Below are 13,009 nucleotides of genomic sequence, written 5' to 3'. Positions count from 1 at the left end.
AAGGCACAAAGAAAGCCAAAGTTTTACAATATTTGTCCCTGTACTAAGGACACTGTGTATGCTAGGTTTGAAGATTTTATAGCTCTTCTGTACGTTTTTATGAACGTTGTTAAGGCTTTCGTGCGCTTAGAACTATGGGTAAATGTACCAGTCGCCATCTTTTTTCCTACGGAGGATTGCGATTTCATTTCATCCAAAAACAATTTGCAAAGCAAGTTCAAAAAGTCAAGATAGGTCTTATACACTGTCTCAAAATGCCAATTATTGTTTACTTTTTCCTAATTTTCGCCCTAAATTATAGGCAAATTATAATAAACCAAGAAACTGAAAAGATAAAATGTAAATAAATATCAAAATAACCTCAAAAGCAGTTGCACTTCGAAGGGAATACCAGATATTCAATCAATGTTTGCTTAAGGTGGCCGAACACAGTTTTCGCGCGCGCTTTTGCTGATGCAATTGAGCGCGCGCGCAAGGATTGCAAAGAGCGATCATTTTATTTACTCAACACCCGCACCATCTGTGCTATTTTTTCTCTATTATTGAACGCAGTGTATTGATGGCTTTAGCCTTTTATTACAAAGATACGTTAGAAAAGGTAACGACGCAAAGAAACCAGCAATTCTCAACTTTCTCTTTGTTACCGAAAGAACCCAGTTAAATGCATGCAGCGCATGCGCAGTTGCTCGAAAAATTGAGACCGATTGCTTTTGCAGAAACTTGCGGATTTCTGACGATCCAGTCGTTAGAATTTCAAGAAATTTGGCAAAAAAATAGTTCAGAAACCACGTGAATGATTTATCGCAAAAAATCTGAATTTTGACATAGGGAATTTTTAATAACACAGAACATGCGGTGAAAACGATTTACGGCGAATTACGAAAATCGCCTATGTCAAAATTTTATTAGAACAGTGTTGACAGAAGGGATTTAATGTCAATTCGTAGTGGGCAAAAGATGAAAAAAATCTAACGACTGGATTTTTTTTGAATAAACAAAAACCATTTTTTAAGCCTTGTTTTTAACCAGCCCCGTTGCCATGGCAACAGCACACACCTTAGCCAAAATGCGAGAATAAACTTTTCTGTGGTTAACCTTGACTCTTGCAAAAAACGAGCGCCAAAGCATAAATAGCTTAAAAGTAATGGTGAATTAGGCATAGGCTCTTGAAAACTGTGTTCGGCCACCTTAAACAAAATATGCGTGTTGTGTGACAGCAAAGCCTGTCCGATGATCAGTGCTACTCTTAATCGAAAGCAAGGCAAGGCTTGAACAATTCCCCGATATTCGGGTGTAAAATAACCTTTATCATATTCTCAAAAAGGCAAAAATCAATGACTCTAGTCAGATAATATCACAAAATTCGCTGAGAAATTCAAAATGCATGTGAGTCAAAATGCGAGATTCGTCATTTCTCACAAAATGTTGAATTTTCAGCTACTAACTCGTGCCCAGAACTTTGAATTCTGATATTTTTAGCTTTGCCTCACTATATATGACTGATAACAGTCATCATTCAGCTAGAGGTCCCACTTTTTATAAACAATCAGTTTGTTTGGAGGCTATGTCAGCGAAAAGGCCAAAGACGTTTCTTGGAGGAAAAAGAAAAAAATCATAACTTTGCTTGTATTTGAGATAAGCAAGCCGTTTTTGATTACGTGGAAAGAAAGAATTATGCATAAACTCTGAAAGAATTAGGTTGTTTGATTAAATTTGCGAATTTTTAGCAAGGATAGCTCGCACCCTTTCCCCTCTCCACCAAAGATAAAAAATAAAACAAGAAATATAGATAGCGAATCTGCCAAAATATAAGCCATTGTCCTTCACTGCATATGTTGCTTGTCTTGTGAAGAAATGAAGGCAATCCATTTTCCACTAAAATTTGAATGGTCGCTTCTTACACGGACATGCTCTTAAAAATTTTGTGATAAAAGTTAAAGAGAGGGTTTCACGGTTCGGCGCATGTCTGTATTATTTATTCGCCTGTAAACGTTTTTTGGCACAGGCCCAGTTTCTCATTGTTTATGAGCCAATCGTAAGCAAATTACCTAATTTCGCATGCAAATAGCCGTAAAATCATCGTAGAATAAATCGTACGGGTCAACACTAAATTCAACTGTCGACAGCGTCAGTAAAATCAACTGAAATCTTCTATGAATTTTGGTCATCTGTCATTCTACCACGTTTAACTGTAGCATGTGATTACTGATCTACATCTGAGTGGGCTTTTAAAGCGATAACATTGATAAGAAGCGAACAAAAGTATTTTGATTTAGAGACATGCGCCGAGCCGAGAAACTCTCCCTTTAATGCTATAGCCAAACGATGTTACGACCACTCAAAGGTCATTTTCAAGTTCGGTAGAACAATAAAATTACATACATAAATATATAATTAAAAACGCAAAAATATGTATAAAAGTTAAAAAAGCCTAATGCGCATGGTAAGCCTAATACGCATGTAATTTTATTCTTCTACCGAACTTGAAAATGACCGTTTAACGGTCGAAACGTCATTCCCTTATAGCATTAATTTTTATCACAAAATGCTCTTTACTCTCAGAAATAAAAAATAACCGTGACTTTCTTATTGCAGGGCACGTCTGAAATTATGGTTAGCGTCGTAAACTCTGGATTGAGTGGTTCGGGTTTAAGCACTGGTCAGGGTCATTGTGGGGTGATCTTAGGCAAGATTCTCTATGCTCACATTGCCTCTCTCCAAACAGGATTATAGAATAGGTACCGGCAAATAGCTGTTACTGCAGTTGTCTGCGGTGTGACCTACAAAGGAAGCGAAGGCCAATTCTGCTTTCTTTGACTTTTTCGCCCGGAGGGTCTTATATCCGAGGGGACTCAGTTATAACCGGAATAAAAAAAAAAAACCGTTTCGAAACCAGCTAAAGCTGCAAATGTTCAAAATTCAAACTACGCCTCCAAGCACGAGGCTATCCGAAAACAATAATAATAAAAACATCTCTATCAGGGGTCGATTGTGCCTCAAAAAAATCGGTACGCAAACAAGAAGAAAAGAATTAAGAGATGATATTGCCTTTTGTCGCCACATACCACCCTGCAGTGCAAAATCTCAAACAAATAGTGATGGGAAACTGGAATTTACTGCTAAATACCATTTACAAGAATCCTCCTATCATATCATACAAACGTGGAAAATTCCTGAAAGACACTCTCGACCACAAAACCAATTTTTGACTGGACATTATCTGTTGACCGGCATTAAAAAATTTCTCAAACTTCATCCAGTTGGTAATCATGTTATGTATGTTAGAAAAATGCAATAAAAAAATTAGGGGTCACCGCGCTCGTTTTAGCACACCATGGATGGTCCCGACCGACGAAGTTGTCATTACTTAACCCCAGTTAGTAGAAAGGGGCACTGGAAATTCTAAAAAAAAAGCACTTATTGGATTAATTTATTAGAGAAGTTAAACAAAATAGACTCTGAACTAACATTTTAAACCATGTTAGTTAAACTGGAGTTATGATTATGTTGCAAACTTAAGAATTCTCTTCGTGCGCACATACCCAGCACTGCCGGAAGACGTGTTCTTTACAGCATTAAAATCAAAATATTTTTAAGCAGAATTTTAAACTTTTCTTGAAATCGAGATCTATTGTATATAACCTTGTGTAATTTACATTCATGCAGTCACCGTGCTCGTTTAAGAGAAAACGAGCATTAAATTCGATGTCGAGCTTAGCTTGAGGGAAATCTCTTACGTTGTGTACGCGCGCGCGCTCATGTGCACGCGCTAATGTCGAGAAAATCGTGCGCAGCAGGGACCCGAATCCAAGTTTTACCACAATTGCTACCATGGATAGTAGAAGACTTTATTATCCAACTGCACTTCGCAGAGTACAAATAACGCCCAAAACGAGTACAAATGTCACGCGATATTTGTACTTCAGAGGACCGGTTAGACAGGTTTTCTCGCAACGCGGAAGCGACGAATTGGATTCAAGTTACGAAAAAAATGGCGGACAATTTAAATTATTTTTCTGACGACGAAGAGTCGGAATGGCTGGCGAATATTGATCCAAGTTTATTAGATAAATAGAACGAAGAAAAGCAGTTAAACGACTGTGAAATTTAATCATTTATTGGAGAAAATAGAAACAGCAACACAACAAAGAATACGAAAACTGACCTTAACGTTTGGACTCACTGGTGCGACTCCATAAATGAGAGAAGTCCAATGGAGGATATTCCTCCCGAGGAACTGAACAGTCTCTTTACCCATTTTTTCATCAAAGTCAGAAAACTTAACGAAGAGTTCGAGCCAGGAACTTTAACTTCGTTTCAACGAAGTTTCGACCGCTATCTACGACAACACGGAAAGAATTACAACATCATTCAAGAATCGTAATCCAAGAGGACGATGGTGAATGAACTTGTTTTGAACTTAACTGTTTTACCATAAAAATTGTAATGAAATTCGTCATTTTTCAAAATTTTTGCTTGTCAAAACGAATTTCTCTTCTACGTTTTATCTTGCCAGAAATCTTTGAGTGAAAAACTTGAACTGATGTGTAATTTGGACGGTCAAAAGACGATTTTTTTCCGTTGTGAAAAGCGAAATAAATTGCGCAACTGATGGTTTGGTCGAAACCACAAAACCAGTTTGCCTTGTTCTCCTGCTGTTGACCAGTCAGTTAGCTGGATTTCCAGCGCCAATTCCGTTCCGTTTCGTATACTTCTGTCACGCATTCCCCGTAAATAAATATCGGCGAAATTCGCCCGCACGGACATAACAATTTGGCATGTTGGATAATAAATCTCTTGTAAGACGTTTTGTAGTATAGTATCGCTGAGAAGTTTTACTCGTTGTTTGTATTTTGACTCGCCCTACGGGCTCGTCAAATGCGGCACAACTCGTAAACATACTCAGCGATACTACACAACAAAACGTCTAATAAGATACATGGACTGGAAACATATATCACGTTGGTAGATTTCTCATCTCTGATTGGTTGTTCAGTGCTTCAATTTCCATCATAGTGGACATTTGTGACGAAAAGATGTCGAATATGTGGCGAAAGACAGCCAAAATATAGGGTTTGTTGTCCTTCATCTCGTTCTTTTTCTCCGGTTCTAGTGGTAGTTCAAGTTTTGACATATTTTTTCTCTTTGTTTGCTGTTTCACGGCGATGACGACCCTGCAAAGCCACAGATGAACTTTCAAGGTAAACGTTTGTTACTGCTCATTGGTATTATTTTTAATTAAGTTGTTTCTGAGAAAATGTAGTCCCAAAAAATGAGCTCGCCAGAGCCATATTCCCTATGTTTGACGACTGTTTTGGGACTCATACATTGAAAAGGTCCTTGGTTATTTCTGTTCAAATCTACGATAGAATGATTGTATAAAGATGAAATTGTGGCTTAGGCATGTAAGAAGTAAATTTACAACCTTAAATTTCGATTGAAAATGAAGAAATTAGGAGCGTCAAGCAAGTCAGTGCATGGTGGGTCCAACATTACTTTGGAGAAGGTTGCACTTGATAAGGGTTTACCTCTAAAGAACCTGTGAAGCTTTTAGTTACAATAATTATAGTAATGATCATAATAATAGTTATCCTTAACGATAATAAAAACTAGTTAATAAAGTAACCTAATACAGACTAATAAATTGGGGACACTATAATTGACAGTAAAGTTGACAGTTACTTGTGATAATACATTGTTCGTGGCCAGTCTTATGCAGCTCGTTTCGTCCCGTTTAAGGGACTCATCAGAGACCCTTCTGCTTGGCAAACTCGTTGGGCATCGCGCCCATAATTAAAAAGTAATTAATAATGGGCTTTAGTAAATTGAAAAATACAACAACAAAACACTGCAAACAGTAGCATTTGCATTAGAATGCATGTTCAAAAACAAATGTCCAAAATCTTGGTGCAAATTTTTTGCTTTGTTCCTATTATTCTCCTTGCCTCTAATGTGTCCACTCCTCTGTTTTCTTTTCATTTTATGTCACTCTTGATACAGATCCTTAAGTAGAGGATTAGCTTGATAGTCCTGTCTGTGTTTATAAAAGTTAAAATTGTACACTATTTACATTTTCAGCTGAAACGGGGAAAGTAGGAAGGAGAAGAAAATACTCTCATTGGAAGTACGTTAACAGTCAACCTACGGGCAACAGTCGAACCCAAAGCTCACCAGTTTTACCTTCATGTCGCCTACACATTAAATACCAGTTTCCACTTTGTCACCTTCCTCCTGCTGTTCTACACCAGTCTTCCCTTTAAAATTACACTCTAGTTTTCTCAGTTTTGTCAGAAAGTAATGCTTTTAAAAACAGTTGGAATTTAATCAAGCACTCTGAACTTTTCCTCACATTACGCACATTAATTACCAGAGTCAACAATGTTCCACAAAAGACCTTCATGATCATTAACTGATTGGTCTATTGTTCACTAAAGGCATTGTCACTATTACATTGTTGTATATTGTAGCTACAATAGTGGTAATATATTTTATTGATAACTACATGTGACTGCTTGTATGTACTGTAACTTGAACTAAGGATGTTCAATAAAATGTGTCTTCATGGAAACCTTATGTGTTCTCGACCTGTTTAGGTGTTTGGTCAGTACATTCAAAACCATTTTATAGGACAAGAGTTTTTTCTTTAGTATACATATGTCTTTGCATAGAAAAATCAGGTGTCCCTGATGCGTTTTCTGAGAGCCTCCTTAAAAAAAAGCAAGATCAACTGGACACTCTGCCATCTTTATCTTCATGAATTTTTAACAACACTCAAAGAAAGTAACATAGGGTGTTTGATAATAATACAAATGTATTAAAGGAGGATTGCAATAAAAAACTTAAATCTTGAATTTTTTGGCTTAAATTGGGATGCAAGTGTTTCCTCAGGAAATATGAGAAGCAACAGTTGTGCTGTTAATTTGGTTTTTTGCATTCGCAAGTGCATTCTTACTGTAAAATGTTACACACGAAATAAAAATTATATATGACATTGCACCTTGCCTTTTTACCTACAAGAAGAAATTGATTAAAACTGTCTTCACATCGATTAAATCCATAACAAAAATGTGAATTTATACACTGTTTAGCTTAGCTCTGAAATGTTGTTTCCTCAGGGGTCTGCATAGAAACTTTTCGCCCGCAATGATCTTTATCTATAATAATGAAGTTGTTTTTTACGTATGACAGATTTCTTTCTGGTAAAACATTAAAATAAAAAGCTGGTAACTTGTAGCGAATTTTTGCAAGAGAAAATTATCGATTACTTATCGATATGAATAATTTTAATGGCGCTGGAGAATTACTCATCGATGTTAACCCTTTGAATACCAATTACGCATATATGCGTAATTAATGGTCGTGCTCTTTGTGCCACTTGTGACGTCATCAATTTAAATGTCATCAGATATTCTTGAGAAGCAGATAGTAGTACTAGGCTAGGCCTTTCCCTAAAATGGTCAGGTTTAGATATCGACGACATTCCGACGTTGCAAATCGAAAAACGTTATCAGTGAAAAACAAGGTTATCAGTTTTGGTGCAAAAACGGTGGTAAAATGGTCCACTATGCCTATGATTGATCAAGGTCCATTTCTAAGCTTCGCCCGTAATTGCCATCCAACTTTTCACGGTAGCCAGAAAGAGCATGCAACGCCAAAGGTAGCCAGAGTAAAAGGGCCGAGAAAAAAAGAAAGGAAAGGGGCAACAAACAAAATTTAGAACGGTTAATGGCCAAAAAAGTCCAAATTTTGGTTTATGCGCATGGCCAGAATTGAAATATTGCTCAATTTTGTACGTAATCTTCGAAAAATCTCTCCTTTTGGTAAAAAAAAGGTTTCTTAGCAAAACTTAGGCTTATTTAGCGTCATGGCAGCCAAAAAACCTGACTAAACGGTTAAAAACGGTATTTTTGGCGAAAATTTGGTATTCAAAGGGTTAATGGCGCTGGAGGACATCGGAGCTTTTCTCGTGCTGTCCTTTGCGTATAACTCAGCAGAACTTTGCGCTCAGCTGCATTTTTTTACTTCCAGTTTTCTTTCCACCATGTTACTTTTTAGGTACGACCACTTCCTCACCCGAAAATACAGCAGGTTTACGAAGAGTTTTAAAAGTAAGTTTAAATTGCTGTCTTCCGATGGAAGCGTTGACGAAAAAGGGCAGGTTGACTTCAGTAAAGAAGAATTGTCGTCTTCTAAAGATCTCTAAAAGTTCTCCCAAATCATCGTCCCATTCCTCAAAAAAATCTTCAATATCCATAGTTTGGTCACTTTACTGTGCAGTGTAAACAAAGTTGCTGCAAAAATGTCGCTTGCGACAGTGACGTTCACAATGTTGGAACCGGTGACGCGAGCTAGTTTCCAATCCAGTCTTCTACTATCCATGTTGCTAATAATCTCGCAATCTGATTGGCTAATTTGCTGTTGTCGACAAGAGTCCAGACAACACTGCTCGCATTAATGTGTCACGCAATGCCTTTTTCAGCTCGTGCTCTGAAAAAACATTTTCTTTGACGTTGATATTGTGGTAAAAAACAAATCGAAATGTGGTTTAGCGTGGTATGTACCCTTATCGACAACGATATGCGTCATCACAGGGGTCAAAATTTGTTGTGGACTTACTCGGCTGCGCCTCGTGAGTCCACAACATTTTGACCACTATGATGACGCATATCGTTGTCGATAAGAGTACAGACCACGCTAAACCACATTTTGATTTGTTAATTTTACAATAACTGTCTAATTTCTCGCGCGCTGATTGGCTCATTTTTATCATCAATATGAGTACAGACGGATAAAATTTTAATTTACGCAAGCTATCAACAGCTCAACTTTCACCTGTCAAACTGTCAACTTTTTAAACAATGGGATTTTAGTGACTTTTTCAGTAGCCAATCAAAAAGCGAGAAAAGCTATTGACAATGTTCGCGTCATTTTGAATAAAATTCTCTAATCTTTGTTTACGGCAAGTTTACGGCATCTTTTCCCTCATTTATTCCCGGCATTTGACCATTTTGGGGTCTTGTTATTGTAAAAAACAAATTGACGCCTTTTTTTTAAAGCGTCTGTCCTCTTATTGATGATAAATTGCGTCATAACATCGTCAAAGTGGTTGTGGAACCACGAGCCGCAGGCGCAAGTTATAATCAATAAGAGGAGAGACGCATAAAAAACTGACATCAATTTGTTAAACTGAGGAATCACTTTAAAGAAACATATAGTGCAGTATACTGTTAAATTACTAAACGACAACTGCACCTTGCTCTGACGTCTTCTGCAATGCAATGCTTCTTGCCCATTTTGCATCTCCTTGGAGCTCACTATCCGAACTTGAGATTGTGTGTTGATCTCCATTTGTGCCACCTTCTTGTGAGTTTTTTTCTTCTTCGGTGTCTGGTTGCTCCTCTGGAGTTGTCCTTTTGAGCCTTCTTTTCGTTGATATATGTTCCCAGGTGAAAAAAGGCTTGTCTGAAACACTACCACTGGTTATTAGAAGCCCTGTTAAGAAAGAAAGGAGGAACGCCTTCAGAGGAAAAAGGAAAAACTACACGTACATGCACATTTACTGTTTGTATGAACAAATGTATGGAGTATGAAAGTTAAAAAAGGTTAAGTGGATAACAAGTGAGAGGAAGAATGGGTCATGGAAAGAACGTAGGAAAACGAGCGTTCTATCAGGGTCGGAGGCTTCAATAAGCAACAAAAGTTTTGAAAACTTCCACAACGTTCTGTCTCAAAGACTGCACAGACCACAGCATCTGCACAACATTAGATTTGGGGGCTGCCCGGGGGTATCAGAGAATCATCACTTGATTTGTTAAAATAGACGGACAGATTAAATAACCTTAGGAAGTCATTTTAACAAAAGTGTCTGAACTACCACTGTCGAAGACTCGCTCGAACCGTGGGGAAGAATGCACACCAAGTGAATGTGCAAGGGTGACGGCGAGCGTAGCATACGAGCGGCCAGCGGCCAGCGGCCAAGCCGCAAACCACGAGTAGCGCGGGCGTCAGAAGACAAGCAATACTTGCGGTTCGCGGCTTCGCATTTCAAGCTCGCACGTTCACGACCGCTCACTGTGTTGCGTTCTTCTCTGCGTTCTTCCCACGGATTTTCGGACAAAAAAGAGACAGTTCGCAGTCTACCACTATCGCTTCTTGCTGTCATGTCTTGTCCAAAATTTTTGATAAAATATGATTGTATTTTTTAACTGGAGCATACTGTGAATCTCTCGATATTGTCGCTCAAGCAAAGTTGCCACATTGCCTGATTTGTGTTTTACAAACATTGGTATAGTTCCTGTGAGATTATGATCATTCACCCTCAAACAAATTGTGAGAAGTATCAAGACATTTCTTGGGAAACCTTTAAGGTGGCTCCCTATAGTTTTACGATCGCACGCGCACTTAGGACGAAAGCTCAAGTAATCTGCGCGTCCTCAAAGGAAAACGTCAGTGTTTTTCGATATTTTATGACGTCAACATGAGCACAAAAAGCAAAACTGACAATGAATTTTCTCGCGTTTCCTACGGTGAAATTCCGTAAAATTTGGCAGACTGGAAATAAATATTTTACTTAAGTTGGAGCTCGTTTTTATGCGAAATCTATCTGACCAGTTTTTCTGCAGCGGTAAAAGACATAAATTTCCAAAAATCGAAAAAACTGCCGGTACAAACCCTACTTTTTTTGTGTTTAAAATTCGTATCCCGCCACATTCAATGTACCGTAAAAATTTTGGAAAATTTCACCGAAGGAAATTCAAGAAAATCACAAATAAAGCCATAAAAACGGTAAACAACGCATTTGTTTGGACATTTCAACATTAAAAGCCAAGATTTTAACAGAGATGATAGCATTCAAAACATAACACTAGCGCGCGCAACGTGATGAATGATTACTCTATGGAGCCACCTTAAGGGCGAGTTGGAAAATGTGCCAGTTTTTGAATCCTAAAGTTAAGAAAAAACGAGCACCGCTACCGAGCAAAGGGGGCAAGGCTTAGTGGCAGGCAACGCCAACAGGTTTGTGAACCGAAAGTGACGATTTATAGCACAACGCCACCCATATTGGAGAGCTCGCTCACAGGCTAAATACACTTTTGGTTGTGAAGACCACCTCAACTAACAATTAAATGTAAGAATTGCAATTCCAGAGACTGAACGAAAAACAAATTTTGCAATATAAACATCTGATGTTCGATTGAGAAAATACTTGGCTGACAACTAAACAACTCTGAATAATGTGACGATGTTACAGGTAGTCATTCAATGGAACAAGCCGAGTGTCAAAATTAGGCAAACCTCCTTCAGCACACAGGCAATACGTCCTGCAATTATACTAGTTGTAAGGATTCGGCATGGCTTGATCAGCCACAGTGAGCAGAGAATGTATTCAAAGAAATGATGGTAGATGCTAAGCTTGGAAGAAACATGAGTGATGTTTATCGGTCAGAAACGAAAGCTATAATCAAAGAAAAAAACAGTAGCAGACTGACTGATTAACATGGTAAGTGTAATTTTTTTTTTCTGAATATAAAATAGTGAGTACCTGCACTGTCCATCTCGCGAGTTAGGTAGGTCAAATAATCTTGTAGTTCTTTAGGTGAGCTCATATCAAACTTCTTCAATTCCGTTTTCACTATCTGACGTATATCTTTCGTAATTCTTAATCCGGCAAGTGATGATGATCCAAAAGATGACGTCGTACCTGAAGAACGACTCGACTCCATGCCAGATGATAATGATCCAAAAGATGACTTTGCACTGGCTGAAAGACTCGACGCTGCGCTAGATGAAGATGATCGAGAAGACAAAATACCTAAAACAAAAGATCGTAAACAAGGCAATGAGCATCCAAAACATTTCTTCAACAGAAAAGTCTGTACTGAGTTAAAACATATTCATCAAAGTATTCTAAATGACTGTAATAACTGCTCCTCGACTCCACTATCCCGCCAAACGACTTAATTTATGTCAATTAATTTTAACTCAAACAAGAAAAAAAACCATGGCCACATTTATTAATGTGTTTTGCATAAAATTGTTATCATTGATACTTGCCATGGAAGTTATAGCAGAGATAATTTCTTGCAAGACTATGTTGGATTTTGCAATTTTTGTGGTCTTATGTAAGACCACTAAGTCAGAGGCGGATCTTGAGAGTCACTTTGAGGAAGAGATGACACGTGACAGACCTTCGAGAGGATAAATAGTTTGACAGATAGACTGGGTTCTAGTAATTGCGAGTCATTGTTTTCGAGTTGTTTCGTCGGCCATTGCTTCTGTCGAAGCGTTGTGGTACTGTGTAATTACAACCCTTTTACCTGTTTAGTGAAAGTGCTATTTAGGTGTTGCTGAGTGAGTGTCCTCGGGGATATGGGAGTTGTTTGCTCACACAAGCCCACGTATCCAGACTCGGCTTGTGTTTAGTGCGGATTGCATTGAAGCTAATACGCTTTCGCAAGCCCATTTTCGTTGGCTTGAAATCTGGTGCGGGTTGCACCACACAAGCTCTCACAAGCCAGTATTCTCACAAGCGAGCTTCAGGGTTGTCAAAACAAGCCGGCAACCGGCGCATTTAACTGGCTATTTCGACTGAAAACTCAGGCGCCGGCTACTCTGTATGCTAGTAGGTTAGTCCTTAGCGTGATATTGGAGAAATAAAATGGAAATAAAATTGTTCAGTTAATAATTTGTTTGGTCGATCTTTCTAAAGCATTTAAAGTCACTCTAGGGGATCCCCTGATCATTTCGGACATTCTGTGCGAATATATGACTGGATTTATGAAAACCGTGTTAAGACTTTGTACCAAAATTGAACGTAGAACAGATACTCAGAAACGGTTGTCTCATGTTATGTTCTGTTAGTGCTGTGTTAAATTCATATCATTCTGCTCACTTCCTCATAACCTGCTATACGATACTCCGTCAACAACAAACGCTTTAAGGGCCCATTAACCGATCTTTTCGAGCCGTTGCTAAGGAAAAGTTACTCTCATATAACCTCATCATTTTT

The 13,009-nt window shown here is 38.2% G+C and overlaps 1 protein-coding gene and 1 long non-coding RNA gene across 3 annotated transcripts in view; both read right to left on the bottom strand.

Moving 5' to 3' along the window:
• The window catches only part of LOC145490662 (uncharacterized), a 46,332-nt gene that overhangs the window by 3,135 nt on the left and 30,188 nt on the right, over positions 1-13,009 (bottom strand). For both annotated transcript variants that reach the window (XM_081469747.1, XM_081469746.1), the window contains 2 exons: positions 11,543-11,812; positions 9,253-9,492 (listed from right to left, as the gene is read on the bottom strand). In XM_081469747.1, coding sequence (XP_081325873.1) covers positions 9,253-9,492; positions 11,543-11,812 — 510 coding nt within the window. The remainder of the gene's footprint in view (positions 1-9,252; positions 9,493-11,542; positions 11,813-13,009) is intronic.
• Positions 28-13,009, bottom strand: part of LOC145490699 (uncharacterized) — a 58,178-nt gene continuing 45,196 nt past the window's right edge. Inside the window, exon 2 of the long non-coding RNA XR_014049722.1 lies at positions 28-38. This is a non-coding gene — a long non-coding RNA (uncharacterized LOC145490699). The remainder of the gene's footprint in view (positions 39-13,009) is intronic.

This window comes from Orbicella franksi, chromosome 6 (genome assembly GCF_964199315.1).
Source record: "Orbicella franksi chromosome 6, jaOrbFran1.1, whole genome shotgun sequence".
NCBI lineage: Eukaryota > Metazoa > Cnidaria > Anthozoa > Scleractinia > Merulinidae > Orbicella > Orbicella franksi.
The sequence above is the reverse complement of the archived record's forward strand: the minus strand, read 5'-3'. Positions and strand labels throughout refer to the sequence as shown.